At 41.3% G+C, this 16,442-nt stretch overlaps 1 protein-coding gene across 1 annotated transcript in view; it reads right to left on the bottom strand.

Annotated features, from left to right (window-relative positions):
• nek1 (NIMA-related kinase 1) overlaps window positions 1-16,442 on the bottom strand; it is a 149,787-nt gene that overhangs the window by 63,248 nt on the left and 70,097 nt on the right. The window contains exons 22-24 of the mRNA XM_078394857.1: window positions 8,124-8,219; window positions 1,940-2,095; window positions 535-609 (exon numbers count right to left, since the gene is read on the bottom strand). Coding sequence (XP_078250983.1) covers window positions 535-609; window positions 1,940-2,095; window positions 8,124-8,219 — 327 coding nt within the window. The remainder of the gene's footprint in view (window positions 1-534; window positions 610-1,939; window positions 2,096-8,123; window positions 8,220-16,442) is intronic.

Raw genomic sequence — 16,442 nt, 5'->3', positions numbered from 1 at the left:
GCAACAAAAATACTTTTCACTGTACCTCGGTGCACGTGACAATAATAAACTAAACAGATTGTATTTTATTAATAAACATTTATGGTTATTTCCATATATAGAATGGGTGAAATACCTAATTGTGGACTATAGACGTTTAAAACCGAAAAAAAAGTTGTCAGCCTTCCAAATCTGCATCATTTTTCCGAGTAGCAAAATGCTAAGCCCAAAACTGTGGCTTTCTCCATAGCCCTGCATTTACCTTTCATAAAATCTCAGTCGTTGAGCTTTGACTATGACTATCAGGTCCATTGTACTCAAAACGGCTTTTGGAGAATCCTTTCCAAATAGCTCTAGTCCTCATTCTCCCTAATATTGAGCCATTAAAAAAAACTAATGCTTCACTGACAATGTGAGGAGCTATTAACAGTAACATATTTTCCCCAGAAATATGTAATCCAACATAAAGTTCACCGGTAAATTAGTGTTTGGTCAATGGTAAGACTCTATTTGAATTAAATGTTTTGCATGGCAGCTTGAATTTTGGATTCTCACCTGAACAGTAGTAGAGCTAGACCTTTTCATTTCCTCTGAGATTTTCTTAGGTGTTGATGTTTCTATGTCCTGGCACTAAAAAAAATAAAAATGATTACTGTTAATTATACTTTTTTAAATTTTAGGCATCAATGGCAAGGTACAAGATTTATTACCCATCCATCATTTCCATTGCAAAACCCAACTGGAGAGGAGAGGAATGGAGAAGAAACAGTGATCCTACCCAGAATTTCTTTTCCATTACTGACACTGCCACTGTGTGTTTTCAGTAGTTTCTGTTTATGACAAGAATCAGCCAGAGTTTCTGCTCCAGATTTCTACGCCTGCTGAAAATATCTTTACAAGCATTGGACATGCCGATAATTAAGTGTATCCATCTTGTCTCCCAGGATCATCAACCTGTGGAGTCCCATTATGTGCAAGACTACTGGCTCCTTGATCAAGATACTAATAACCAATTGCCTTACTTCAAATGCACACACCTCCCACAGCAAAGGGCCAAAATCAATTTACTTTCCATTAACATTACCTGTTTAGCATTGTAGTGCAATTCTATAGCATATGAAGATCACAATCGTGAACATAGACCAGTGCAGCACAAGAACAGGCCCATCGGCCCACAATGTTTGTGCCGAACACTATGGCAAATGAAACCTCTGCCTGCACGTGATCCATATCCCTGCATCCCTCCATTCACTGCATATCTATGTGCTTATCTAAAAGCCCCTTAAACACCACTTTCGTATCTACCTCCATCACTACTTCTGGTAGCGCGTTCCATGGACCCACCACTTTTTGTGTGGAAGATTTGTCCCGCACATCTCCTTTAAACTTACCCCTCTCACCTGAGCTATGTCCTTTGGTCTTTGACATTTCCACTCTGGGGAAAAAAGGCTTTAACTGTCTTTCCTATCAATCCCTCCCATAATGTTATATACTTTTATCGTCTCCTCTCAGCTTCCAACACTCCAGAGAAAACAGTCCAAGTTTGTCCGAACTTTCCTTATAGCTCATACCGTCTAATCCAGGTAACATTCTGGTAAACCTTTTCTGCACTCTCTTCAAAGTCTCCACGTCCTTCCTGTATTGGAGTCACCAGAACTGCGGACAAGACTCCAAATGCAGCCTAGCCAAATTCCTTTAAAGCTGCAACATGACTTCCTGGCATACTCAATTTCCCAATTGATGAAGGCAAGCATACCATGCGCCCACTTTACCACTCTATCACATGTTGGTACTTTCAAGCAGCTGTCGACTTGGAAACCATATACATCAATGCTGTTAACGGTCTTTCAAGGATCTGACTTGGATCCCTCTGCACATCAATGCTATTAACAGTCTTGACATTACTCCAGAGAAAACAGTTATTTACTTTACCATGGCTTAAAAGTAAAGAAGCACTTACAATGCCCACGTCTTTCAGTGCAGCAGTCATCGAAATAGCTGGAGTGCTGGACTTTGCTGGTGATTGAGGTTTGGAAGATGGGGCTGATCCTTGCCTTCCTTGAGAAGAGGATGAAGATGCAGTTGTAACTGGCTGCTTAAATCCTTTAGCTGCAAGCTGAAAAGAATTTGAGAGTTCACCTGTTATTTTAACAGACTCAAACATAATGGTGCGGCCATTCATCTTATTTGGCCTACGTTGACTTTCAATGATCGCATTCCCTTCCCCTTTCTCTACAATTACTGTGAATCTTTGTTCTCTGCATATACATATGCATTTCCTTTAATCTGTCTCTTCCACTCTTCCAAATAATGCAACATTTAACTTGGAAAGGCCAAACCAAGTTTGCAGCTATTTTAGTGTATGGATGACCACAGTTGAGCATTCAAATCAATAATTAATCCGAACAAAACAAATTTATTTCTTGTTATAGTGCTGTACAGCATAGAAACAGGCCTTCAGCCCAACTTGCCCACAGTGACCAACATGTCCCATCTACACTAATCCCACCTGCCTGCGTTTGGTCCAAATCCCTCTAAACCTGTTTTATCCCTGAACCTGTCCAAATATTTCTTAAACAATGCGATATTCCCTGCCTCAACTACCTTCTCCAGCAGCTTGTTCCATACATCCACCACCCTACCATGTTTTGCATCCTTGGTCATAAATCATCTGTAAGGATTCTTCAAAATGATTAAATATTGTACTTCATCAGTTCTATATGGTTGGCAGACAGCAAGCAGAGTAGGAATTAATGGATCCTTTTCAGAGTGGCAGGCAGTAGCTAGTGGGGCGCCGCAAGTCTTGGTGCTGGGACTCCAGTTATTTACAATATATATTAATGATTTAGACGAAGGAATTAAATGTGACATCTCCGTTTGCGGATGACACATAGCTGGGTGGCAGTGTGAGCTGCAAGGAGGATGCTATGAAGCTGCAGGGTGACTTGGATAGGTTGAGTGAGTGGGCAGATGCATGGCAGATGCAGTATAATGTGGATAAATGTGAGGTTATCCACTTTGGTGGCAAGAACAGGAAGGCAGATTATTATCTGAATGGTGTCAGATTAGGCAAAGGGGAGGTGCAACGAGACGTGAGTGTGCTTGTACATCAGTCACTGAAAGTAGACATGCAGATACAGCAGGCTGTGAAGAAAGCTAATGGCATGTTGGCCTTCATTGTGAGAGGATTTGAGTTTAGGAGCAAGGAGGTCCTACTAAAGTTGTACAGGGCCCTGGTGAGACCGCACCTGGAGTATTGTGTGCAATTTTGGTCTCCTAATTTGAGGAAGGACATTATTGCTAATGAGGGAGTGCAGCATAGGTTCATCAGGTTAATTCCCGGGATGGCAGGACTGTCATATGATGAAAGAATGGGTCAACTGGGCTTGTATTGGCTAGAATTTAGCATCAGAGGAGATCTCAATAGACAATAGACAATAGACAATAGGTGCAGGAGTAGGCCATTCAGCCCTTCGAGCCAGCACCGCCATTCAATGCGATCATGGCTGATCACTCTCAATCAGTACCCCGTTCCTGCCTTCTCCCCATACCCCCTCACTCCGCTATCCTTAAGAGCTCTATCCAGCTCTCTCTTGAAAGCATCCAACGAACTGGCCTCCACTGCCTTCTGAGGCAGAGAATTCCACACCTTCACCACTCTCTGACTGAAAAAGTTCTTCCTCATCTCCGTTCTAAATGGCCTACCCCTTATTCTTAAACTGTGGCCCCTTGTTCTGGACTCCCCCAACATTGAGAACATGTTATCTGCCTCTAATGTGTCCAATCCCCTAATTATCTTATATGTTTCAATAAGATCCCCCCTCATCCTTCTAAATTCCAGTGTATACAAGCCCAATCGCTCCAGCCTTTCAACATACGACAATCCTGACATTCCGGGAATTAACCTAGTGAACCTACGCTGCACGCCCTCCATGGCAAGAATATCCTTCCTCAAATTTGGAGACCAAAACTGCACACAGTACTCCAGGTGCGGTCTCACCAGGGCCCGGTACAACTGTAGAAGGACCTCTTTGCTCCTATACTCAACTCCTCTTGTTACGAAGGCCAACATTCCATTGGCTTTCTTCACTGCCTGCTGTACCTGCATACTTCCTTTCATTGACTGATGCACTAGGACACCCAGATCTCGTTGAACTCCCCCTCCTCCTAACTTGACACCATTCAGATAATAATCTGCCTTTCTATTCTTACTTCCAAAATGAATAACCTCACACTTATCTACATTAAACTGCATCTGCCATGTATCCGCCCACTCACACAACCTGTCCAAGTCACCCCGCAGCCTTATTGCATCTTCCTCACAATTCACACTACCGCCCAACTTAGTATCATCTGCAAATTTGCTAATGGTACTTTTAATCCCTTCGTCTAAGTCATTAATGTATATCGTAAATTGCTGGGGTCCCAGCACCGAACCTTGCGGTACCCCACTGGTCACTGCCTGCCATTCCGAAAGGGACCCATTTATCCCCACTCTTTGCTTTCTGTCTGTCAACCAATTTTCTATCCATGTCAGTACCCTACCCCCAATACCATGTGCCCTAATTTTGCCCACTAATCTCCTATGTGGGACCTTGTCGAAGGCTTTCTGAAAGTCGAGGTACACCACATCCACTGACTCTCCCTTGTCAATTTTCCTAGTTACATCCTCAAAAAATTCCAGTAGATTTGTCAAGCATGATTTCCCCTTCGTAAATCCATGCTAACTCGGAATGATCCCGTTACTGCTATCCAAATGCTCAGCAATTTCGTCTTTTATAATTGACTCCAGCATCTTCCCCACCACTGATGTCAGACTAACTGGTCTATAATTACCCGTTTTCTCTCTCCCTCCTTTCTTAAAAAGTGGGATAACATTTGCTATCCTCCAATCCACAGGAACTGATCCTGAATCTATAGAACATTGAAAAATGATCTCCAATGCTTCCACTATTTCTAGAGCCACCTCCTTAAGTACTCTGGGTTGCAGACCATCAGGCCCTGGGGATTTATCAGCCTTCAGTCCCATCAGTCTACCCAAAACCATTTCCTGCCTAATGTGGATTTCCTTCAGTTCCTCCATCACCCTAGGTTCTCCGGTCCCTAGAACATTTGGGAGATTGTGTGTATCTTCCTCAGTGAAGACAGATCCAAAGTAACGGTTTAACTCGTCTGCCATTTCTTTGTTCCCCATAATAAATTCCCCTGCTTCTGTCTTCAAGGGACCCACATTTGCCTTGACTATTTTTTTCCTCTTCACGTACCTAAAAAAACTTTTGCTATCCTCCTTTATATTATTGGCTAGTTTACCCTCGTACCTCATCTTTTCTCCCCGTATTGCCTTTTTAGTTAACTTTTGTTGCTCTTTAAAAGAGTCCCAATCCTCTGTCTTCCCACTCTTCTTTGCTATGTTATACTTCCTCTCCTTAATTTTTATGCTGTCCCTGACTTCCCTTGTCAGCCACAGGTGTCTCTTACTCCCCTTAGAGTCTTTCCACCTCTTTGGAATAAATTGATCCTGCAACCTCTGCATTATTCCCAGGAATACCTGCCATTGCTGTTCTACCGTCTTCCCTGCTAGGGCCTCCTTCCAGTCAATTTTGGCCAGCTCCCGCCTCATGCCTCTGTAATCCCCTTTGCTATACTGTAATACCGACACTTCTGATTTTCCCTTCTGCCTTTCCATTTGCAGAGTAAAACTTATCATGTTGTGATCACTACCTCCTAATGGCTCTTTTACCTCTAGTCCCCTTATCAGATCAGGATCATTACACAACACTAAATCCAGAATTGCCTTCTCCCTGGTAGGCTTCAGTACAAGCTGTTCTAAGAATCCATCTCGAAGGCACTCTACAAACTCTCTTTCCTGGGGTCCATTTCCAACCTGATTTTCCCAGTCTACCTGCATTGTCTCATATAAACATATAACATTCTTAAAGGATTGGACAGGCTAGATGCAGGAAAAGTGGTCCCGATGTTGGGGGAGTCCAGAACCATGGGTCACAGTTTAAGAATAAGGGGTAGGCCATTTAGGACTGAGATGAGGGAAAAAATTCACCCAGAGAGTTGTGAATCTGTGGATTTCTCTGCCACAGAAGGCAGTGGAGGCCAATTCAATGGATGTTTTCAAGAGGTAGCTAGATTTATCTCTTAGGGCTAAAGGAATCAAGGGATATGGGGAAAAAGCAGGAATGGAGTACTGATTTCAGATGATCAGCCATGATCATATTGAATGGCGGTGCTGGCTCGAAGGGCTGAATGGTCTACTCCTGCACCTATTTTTCTATGTTTCTATATGATAATCTAAAGGTCAAACATGAGCAAATTTAAAAGCAAAGTGCAACCTATCACCACCACTGCAATTTAACTGGTCTCAATTGCCACTGTTTTCCCTCTCACGCTATTGCAAAACCCCAGTGGGGCATCCATATTCAACTTTCCAAGCCTCCATCACTTCTGGGAAAAAAAACACTGCAGATTTTGGATGTAACATACAAACATAAATGCTGGAAATACTCATAGGTCAGGCTGCAAGAAGGAAGAGAAATAGAGTAAACTTTTCAGGTTAAAGACTTTTCGTCAGAACCGGGAAGGAGACCAAAGCAGCTTGTTAAGCTGCAGTGAAGTTAGAGGAGAGGAAATGTCTCTGATGGGGAAAAACCAGGATGTGTTTGGGACTAAACTGTAAAAAATGAATGGGAGCAGTTAGAGAGAAATGTATTTATTTTACATCTTCCACTTTTCACCTGCAATAAAGTTACTCAGAAAGTCGCTGTTGATTATCATGGCAATCGCTATTTCATAATCACAGAGCTATACAGCATGGAAACATGCCCTTCAGCCCAACTCACCCATGCCAACCATGTGGCTTAATGGAGTTCACCCCACTGGCCTGGGTATAACCCATATCCCTCCAAGCCTTTTCTATCCATGTATCTGTCCAAGTGTCTTTTAAAGTATAAGACCATGAAAGGATCAGATGGGGTAAATGCACAGAAAATTTGATTGGGTAAACACACAGCGTCTTTTGCCCAGAACCAGACAACACTGGTTTGTCAGGGGACGAAAGATTTAATAGGAGCCTGAGGGGCAACCTTTTGACAGTGCGTGATGGGTAAATGAACAAGAGGAGGCAGCTCATATCACGACATTTAAAAAATATTTGGACAGGTACAGGGAAAGGTAAGGTTTGATGGGATATGGGCGAAATGCAGGTAAGTGGGACTAGTATAGATGTGGCATGCTGGTCAGTGTGGGCAGGTTGGGTTTTCACACTAAATGACTCTATATGCTGTAATTGCATTGCCACAGTTTTTGCTGGCTGCTCATTCTATATAGACACCACCGTCTAGGGTGAAAAAGCTGCCCCTCAGGTCTCTTTTAAACCTTTCCCCTCACCTTAAACCTATGCCATTAGTTTCCCAGATCTTAATGAATCCAAGGTGACCCTCATCTGTGCCTTTTGATCTGTGCAATGATTCTGTGAAACATTTGCTGGTGACATTTTTATCCATTTGTTCCATTTTCAATTAACCTACCGTTTTCACCCAAATCTCTCAACTAAACAATTTATTTCCCAGTGCAAGACTCTGTACTTGTTCATTGTCAGTTATTATTGCGTATTGAGCAAGGCAGCGATGCATTGATTGGACAATGAACAAGAGCCTGATCTATAGGGAGAGGTTGAGCAGGCTAGGATTTTATTCTTTGGAGCGCAGGAGGATGAGGGATGATCTTATAGAGGTATACAGGATCATGTGGGGAGTAGATCGGGTGAATGCATAGAGCCTTTTACCCAGAGTAGTGTAATCAAGGACCAGAGGACATAGGTTTAACGTGAAAGGGTATCTGGAACGAGCTGCTTGAGGTACTGTAGCAACATTTAAGATATTTGGACAGATACTTGGACAGGAAAGGTTTAGAGGGACATGGGCCAAACGTGGGCAGGTGGAACTAGTGTAGATGGGGCATCTTGTTCAGCATGGCAAGTTGGGCTGAAGGGCGTGTTTCCATGCTGTCTGACTCTGCATTCATCATCAATGTTTTAGCAAATATTTTACCTGTGTCTTGTTACACACTGGAAATCTATTAATAAGGAATAAAACAGCATGGATTAGTAATTCAGCTCAGACAGACATTCTTACATGTTCTTCCCAGGCCTTCCTTTCTCTTTCATAGGCTTCTCTTCTCTTTTTCTCAAGCTGTTCTTTCAGCATTGCAGCTCGTGTGTTGGCTTGAGCCTGTAAAAATAAAGTTTATAACAATGCAATTTTGTGAATGTTTAATCTCCGCAAGAGACTATTTTTTTCAGTTTCATAAAACAGCCAGTTGGTTTGCACCTTCTAAAACTACACACTGATAAAACATGGCTGCAAACTAAAACTCAAGTTAAAGATGCTCTACATCGGTGTTGAACATTTACTGTATATTAGATAGATGGCAGTACTGTGAGGAGCAGCATTGCATGTTGATGGGTTCTATTTGATAGTACTACTTTGTAAAATGTTTCAAACAAACAATCATGGTAACCAAATACTCAACCACTTTCATCCAAATTATATCCAACTCAGATTTTGATCTTTAATGAAAACAAAGCATTGCAAAATAGATATCTAAATAAAATGGCATCATAGAGTCACTGTAATTAATATTAGCTGCAAACGGAGTGCAAGAGTGCAATGGTTTTGCATTTTTAAATCTTTATTTGTTGACAGAACCTGACCGGCCAAATATTAATGATGAGTCTGCAACCCACGACCAACATCAACTGTTGCTAGAAGATCACCAATTCAGTGAAAGAGCACTTGGGTGTGCCCAAACCTTGTTTGGTTTTCCAATGCAATGACATGCAAGAGAATACTGCTGACTGACATAGAGTCGTAGAGGTATAGAGTCATGGTCATACAGCACAGAAACAGGCCGTTGGGCCAACTTGTACAAGCTGGACCAAGATGGTCCACCTAAACTAGTCCAAGATGGTCCATCTAAGCTAGTTCCATTTGCCTGGTTTTGGCCCCTACCTCTCCAACCCTTACCTATCCATGTTTCTGTCCAAGTGGCTTTTAAATGTTATATAGCACCTGCCTCAACTACCTCCTCTAGCTGTTTGTTCCATATACCCACCATCCACAATTGCCCCTTAAGTTTCTATTTCAATTCTGCCTCTCACCTTAAACCAAAGATGACAGAGGAGCAAGATAGACCACTCGACCCTAAAAACTGTAGTAGGTCATGGGTAAATTTCAGCACCATTTTAGTAAGCAGATTCTGTGTGCTAGACAGGGCAGTGTTCACAACTCCCTGCAATTTCTTCGTATAGAAAATGTTTGCAAACAATTATTTTTGTTCAACTTCTTGGATAAGTTGACAGTTGACATTTATAACTATTTCTTGAAGAGTTGGTGCTTCGTGATCTTTAAATTTTGGATGTTACTGGTTGAATATTTGCACAAGAGATCCACTGTCAGCATCAGGCCAATTGATCATATTTAATGAACTGTTCTTCTTTGCTTTCTCTGTTAATTTTAATTTCACCTCCAAGAGCTGTATCTCTTTTTGTTTTATTTTAAAAAGTCATGGAAGCAGAGATTAGGCATTTGCAAACAATAGAACTCTACTGTATCCACAATATAATTGAAAAGACATTTAACTTTATACTGAGAGCCAAGAAAATTTGAATTGCTGAATTGATTAGTTAAAAACACTGAAATGACCAATGCAGCCTGACGTGGTACAGAAGCATGAATCCAATTCAAATAGACACAGTGGTGCAGTCAGGCAGCATCTCTGGAGAAAAAGGATGGGTGATGTTTCAGGTTGGGACCCTTCTTCAGACAAGGGGGGGGGGGGGGGGTGAAGAGCTGCTATAAATTAGGGCCTGATCTGTTCATTGGTTAGCTGATATGCGAAACAGTGCAACCCTGTATATCTCGCACACAAAATGATGTAAATCCTACTATGAATGACAGAAATAAAAAGTGTTATCCTTGTTTATGAAGTTCATTTTTGAATGATTTAAAATTGAGGGGGTTGGTGCAATATACTGCTAACCCACAAATGTGTCGTCATGAGATATTCACATTTGAAAAATCCATAAATCACAAAAAAAAACAAGCAGGTGCCTATGTTATTTGACCAACTTATCGGTTGAATTTAAATATGAAATTTTTGCAGGTTGTAGGATAGTGGGTAAGGATCATGTTAATGCATATAACTCATTTTCCACAAAAGTGAGGGTTAGCACTATATTGCACCGACCCCCTCAATTATATGTTATACTCAAAACTAAACTGTGGAAGCAATGTCCATTATTCATGTCTGAAGCTAGCACTTCTGTATCAGTGTAGATATAGTGCATTCAGAAAGTATTCAGAACCCTTCACTTTTCCACATTTTGTTACCTTACAGCCTTATTTTAAAATTGATTACATTTTTTTTTTAAAATCATCAATCTACACACAATACCCCAGAATGAAGAAGCAAAAACAGGTGTTAATAAATTTTTGCAAAGTATTTAAAAAGAAATAACAGAAATATCACATTTACACAATTATTCATACCTTTTGCTATGACACTCAAAATTGAGCTTAGGTTCACCCTGTTTCCATTGATTATCCTTGAGATGTTTCTGCAATTTGATTTAAGTCCACCAGTGGTAAATTAAAGTGATTGGACATGATTTGGAAAGGCACACACCTGTCTATATAAGGTCCCACTGTTGACAGTGCATGTCAGAGCAAAAACCAAGCCATGAAGATGAAGGAATTGTCCGTAGACCTCCGAGACATGATTGTGTCGAGATACGGATCTGGGAAAGGGTATAAAACAATTTCTGCAGCATTGCAGGTCCCGAAGAGCACAGTGGCCTCCACCATTCTTAAATGGAAGAACTTTGGAACCACCAGGACTCTTCATAGAGCTGGCCGCCCGGCCAATTGAGCAATCGGGGGAGAAAGGCCTTGGTCAGGGAGGTGACCAAGAACCCGATGGTCACTCTGACAGAGCTCCAGAATTCCTCTGTGAAGATGGGAGAACCTTCCAGAAGGACAACTATATCTGCAGCACTCCACCAATCAGGCCTTTATGGTAGAGTGGCCAGACAGAAGCCACTCCTCAGTAAAAGGCACATGACAGCCCACTTGGAGTTTGCCAAAAGGCACCTAAAGGACTCTCAGACCATGAGAAACAAGATTCTCTGGTCTGATGAAACCAAGATTGAACTCTTTGGCCTGAATGCCAAGCGTCATGTCTGGAGGAAACCAGGCACCGATCATCACCTGGCCAATACCATACCTACGGTGAAGCATGGTGGTGGCAGCATCATGCAGTGGGGATGTTTTTCAGCGGCAGGAACTGGGAGACTAGTCAGGATCAAGGGAAAGATGAACAGAGCAAAGTACAGAGAAATCCTTGATGAAAACCTGCTCCAGAGTGTTCTGGACCTCAGATTGGGCCGGAGGTTCACCTTCCAACAGGACAACGACCCTAAGCACACAGCCAAGACAGCGCAGGAGTGGTTTTGTGACAAGTCTGTGAATGTCCTTGTGTGGACCATTCAGAACCTGGACTTGACCCCGATCTAACATCTCTGGAGGGACCTGAAAATAGCCGTGCATCAACACTCCCCATCCAACCTGACAGAACTAGAGAGGATCTGCAGGGAAGAATGGGAGAAATTACCCAAATACAGATGTGCCAAGCTTGTAACGTCATACCCAAGAAGACTTGAGGCTGTGATCGCTGCCAAAGGTGCCTCAACAAAGTACTGAGTAAAGGGTCTGAATACTTATGTAAATGTGATATTTCAGTTATTTCTTTTTAATTACTTTGCAAAAATTTCTAAACATCTGTTTTCACTTTTTTATTATGGGCTAATGTGTGTGGATTGATCCTAAAAAAAGCCTTAAATCCATTTTAAAATAAGGCTGCAACGTAACAAAATGGGGAAAAAGTGAAGGGGTCTGAATACTTTCTGAATGCACTGTATGTATTACATTTTATTACACTAATATAGAATGAAAAGAATGAAAAAATATCTTGACATGTGTTCATAGTTATTTTATTCACAATATTAGGATTTCTGGAAATAAGTTTGATGTCACTGATTGCGAATGTGTATGGGTAGGCCCTAATGAAATGTATGTGAGAGAACGGTGATCATGATAGGGAGAACCATGTGTTGAGAAGTGTGCATGAGAGAGAGAGATTGAAAGAAAAAGGTTGCTAAACAAATATTTAGAGGAAATCACAAGAAAGAAACTGGAGATATATATATGTGTGTGTATGTGTGTATACATATATAATATATATACATAAACTATAAAGGTCGAATCGCCTTTATGGTTTATGTACATCATGTGAAAAATAAGATGAAGAGAGAAATAGAGAGTTGCTTTAAATCAAAGAATGCTTCTGATCCATGAGTAGGAACTTTGAGATCTATTCATCTCCATCTTGCCTCTCACACACAAATACACACATATATATAAATAAGTTACATTTGTGCAGAGTGTGTGTTAAATGCAAGGGAAACGGCACAAAAGAGGGGGCTGGGAAGGAAGGATGGGAGGGAAATTGGCAGAAACAGTAAGAAAGAATAAAATCAGAGAAATTAAGCAATGGGAAAACATTTAAAAACAAAAAAATGTGAATTGATAGATGAGATATATTCTGCATTTTAATGGCATCATCACACATACTATTCCCCCACAACACTGATTACACTGCGAGAGGCATAATGAACGGCGGGTTTTGCTTACTAAAATGGCGGACGCCCGCTCCGTTACGTACTACACTTTAGTATATGCGATTTCGACGGAGTGCTGCATCTTGCTCCGCTCTATTATCTTTGCCTTAAACATATGTCCTCTGGTATTTGATTCCCCTGCCCTGGGCAAAAGGACTGTGCATTCACCCAATCTAATCCCTTTATGGGTGCAGGAGTACAAGCTGAGCCACGCAGTGCTGCTCAGTGTAGCCAATGCAAAGGCTTTGTGGGAGAGGACTGTCATATAAAGTCCTTCTTCCAGACATCACTGTCTTCCTCATCCATGGGAGACAATTCAGGATCCACAGTCTGACATTTCCTGAACAGGAAAGACATAACGTGCTGGAGTAACCCAGCGGGTCAGGCAGCACCTCTGGAGAACATGGATAGGTGATGTATTGGATCTGGACCATTGGTAACCAGCATCTGCGGTTCCTCGTTTCCACATTTCCTTACTTAGTTGCTTTAAGTCCCAATTTCCCCTTTTTTTATGGTAGAGCCTGATCTAATTGTTTTGAGACACTGAAATATCAATCAACAAATGAACCACGTTCTCTTTGAGGCAATCGGCACTCCGGTGTAAATCAGTCAAGCATTGCATTTTTATGGGAAACATCTGGGTAAGAGTTTTTGGCAAGAGCTTCACTGAATGAAGTTCCTGACTTTCTAAATGATAATCAGCCCTGAATTTAAGCTATCCACCACTGCAGCTGTGCCGAGCATTGCCAATTTCCTAAATTTGAAATCCTTCTGTAATTTGTTCTACCTTTCTATCCTCTTTTAAAACAGTTCTTCCAGCAGATTTTTTTTAATCTGATTTTTTTGGTCATCTGCTATTAAATCTTATTTTCTATCTCAGTTTGAAATGGTGTGAATGATAATTTCAAATAACTTGGCAGATTTAACAAATTAAGACTGTATAAATCATAGGTATTGTTTTCCTATATATTGTGTGAGACAATTTTGAAATATTTTCTTTTCATCGATCAATCTTAGTTGTGCCATAATTTAGCATGGAGATGAGGAGGAATTTATTTCGCTAGATGATTTTCAACCTGTGGATTTCATTGCCATAGATGGCTGTGGAGGCCAGGACATTGGGTATTTTTAAAGCAGAATTGATAGGTTCTTGATTAGTAAGGGCGTCAAAAGTTCTGGGGAGAAGGCAGAAGAATGGGGTTGAGAGGGAAAAATAGATCAGTCACGATCAAATAGCGAAGTAGACTCAAAGGACGGAGGGCTGAATGGCCTAAACCCATTCCTATGTCTGGTCATAATTTGTTTCATAATTTTGTTTTAGTTAACAAAGTATCTTGACAGGCCTTAATTCTGCCACAGATTTTGAAGTTTTTCCATCCAGGTGTAAGAATTTAAAAAAAATATTCCCCATATTCAATACAACCTGCAAACATTCCAGCAGTATAGGAATAAACTGCAGATGCTGGTTAATACTGAAGATAGACACAAAATGCTGAAGTAACTCAGTGGGTCAGGCAACATTTCTGGAGAAAAGGAATAGGTGTTGTTCCAGGTCGGTACCTGGTCTGAGGGTCTGAAGAAGTGCTGCAATCTAAAACGCCAACTACTCCTTTTCTCCAGAGATGCTGCCTGACCCGCTGAGTTACTCCAGCATTTTGTATCTAACATTCCAGCAGTATTGGGAATACTCTGCAGCTGTCGTATCCTGCAGTGAACCACAATTCACGAATACATGATGTTCCTTTGGAAAACTCTGAAGGGCAAACTCAAGGTAGCAAAGGAAAATGTTCAAAGCAGAAGCTATATAAAAGATGCTTAATCACTTTCGAGTGACATAGATAACGTTCCCGATGACACAGTTTTCTAATTTATCTTTGCTAACCTGGCATAGTTTCTTTCTACAGGGAGATAACAAAAATTGAATGGCAGTTCTTGAACACCACCTAATGGCCGGCTGGAAAACTGCATTTACAAAGGCATGGAAATTGAGTGCCCGCCTACATTCTAGCAACAAACATATGCACCGATTAAAGATTCCAGAAAGAAAACCTTCAAGTGAGTTAAATGGAAAGATGCAGAGTCACTGCGGGAAAATGGGATTAGTGCCAATGGGCAGAAATGTTGTCATGGACGTGTAGGTCACAGGGAATATTTCTATTGGGTATTATTTTAAAATAACTGAGCAAAGTACAATGATGGTCAGAAGCCATATGGCTTCCCTGCTCATCTTGAAATAGAAGCAAAGTGGTCTTTTACATTTAGCCAAAGAGGAAGAATGCTCCATATTTTGATTCGTCAAAAGGACAGAGGCAAAATGTTAAAAGAGACCTTCAAGGAGCAACAGAACTTTGATAACAGCAAGTCTCTGGACCTCTGTGTGGCGATGACAAGAAAGTAGGATAGATATCAAAATGCCTGAGAAGTGAAAACAACTGCCTAAACATTAAAGGTTGCAGGTGACTAACTATGACATAGATTCTGTAAAAAAAAAACTTTAACATGTTAGAAGCCATTGACAGAGGACAGTTCTGGTCATGATATTGCCAAAACAGAGGATTTACAATGATTTTGTCAGGACTGGATAATGTTAGCTTTGAGAACTGATGATATGTTCTGAAATAACTTCCTTTGACGTAAAGGTGGAAATTTAATTAAGGTATGACAACCCAAAAGGAAAGCTTTTTCTTAGCAGGGAGCTTAATAACAAAGTCTAAGCAATTTCAACCAGTTTATCAAAGGTTTAGGCAGTCTCTCAAGATTAAGGAGGTGGCTGGAGGCCAAGGTGGGATGTGCAGACTTGTCTAAAACTAGAGGGCATAGGTTTTAGGTGAGAGGGAGGAGGCTTAAAGAGAATCTGAGGGGCAACAAGGTTTAAGAGGCATCTGGATAGATACCTGAATGAGCAAGGCGTAAAGAATTGGAATTAATGCAGGCAAGTTTAGTATAGGTAAGCATAATGAACACACAGATGCAGTGGGCTGAAGGGGCTGTTTCTAGCTGTACATCTATGATTCTATGCACAGGGGTTTGTCACCACAAATGCTGTTTGACCCACTGATTTTTTCCAGCACTTCATTATTTAAGCTAAAGATCATAATTGCTTGTTACTGAATAAATCCTGTCACGGTAGCGCAGCGGTAGAGTTACTGCTTTACAGCGAATGCAGCGCCGGAGACTCAGGTTCGATCCTGACTCGATCAGGTTCGATGCTGTACTGTAAGGAGTTTGTACGTTCTCCCCGTGACCTGCGTGGGTTTTCTCCGAGATCTTCGGTTTCCTCCCACACTCCAAAGACGTACAGGTATGTAGGATAATTGGCTGGGTAAATGTAAAAATTGTCCCTAGTGGGTGTAGGATAGTGTTAATGTGCGGGGATCGCTGGACGGCACGGACTTGGAGGGCCGAAAAGGCCTGTTTCCGGCTGTATATATATGATATGATATGATTAACTTAACGCCTTCTTAAAAACATTTATCTAATTTTACTGGCGTTTGGCACCAACAATTGCGGTTCCAATTATCAATCCTGATACACTGTGTCAAAACAGAAGCTTATTAGTGCAACATGAATACAGTGTCAAACTGTACTGAAATTACCCAAAAAGAAATCACTGTCAGCAAGTAAGGAGCATGCACAGCCCAGAAAAACGTGCAACTCAACTGTCTTTGCATTTCTTGTATCAATTTGTTCAACGCCATCATGCTTGGGCTCCTCGATC

Source organism: Rhinoraja longicauda, chromosome 3 (genome assembly GCF_053455715.1).
Source record: "Rhinoraja longicauda isolate Sanriku21f chromosome 3, sRhiLon1.1, whole genome shotgun sequence".
NCBI classification, from domain to species: Eukaryota; Metazoa; Chordata; class Chondrichthyes; order Rajiformes; family Arhynchobatidae; genus Rhinoraja; species Rhinoraja longicauda.
The sequence above is the reverse complement of the archived record's forward strand: the minus strand, read 5'-3'. Positions and strand labels throughout refer to the sequence as shown.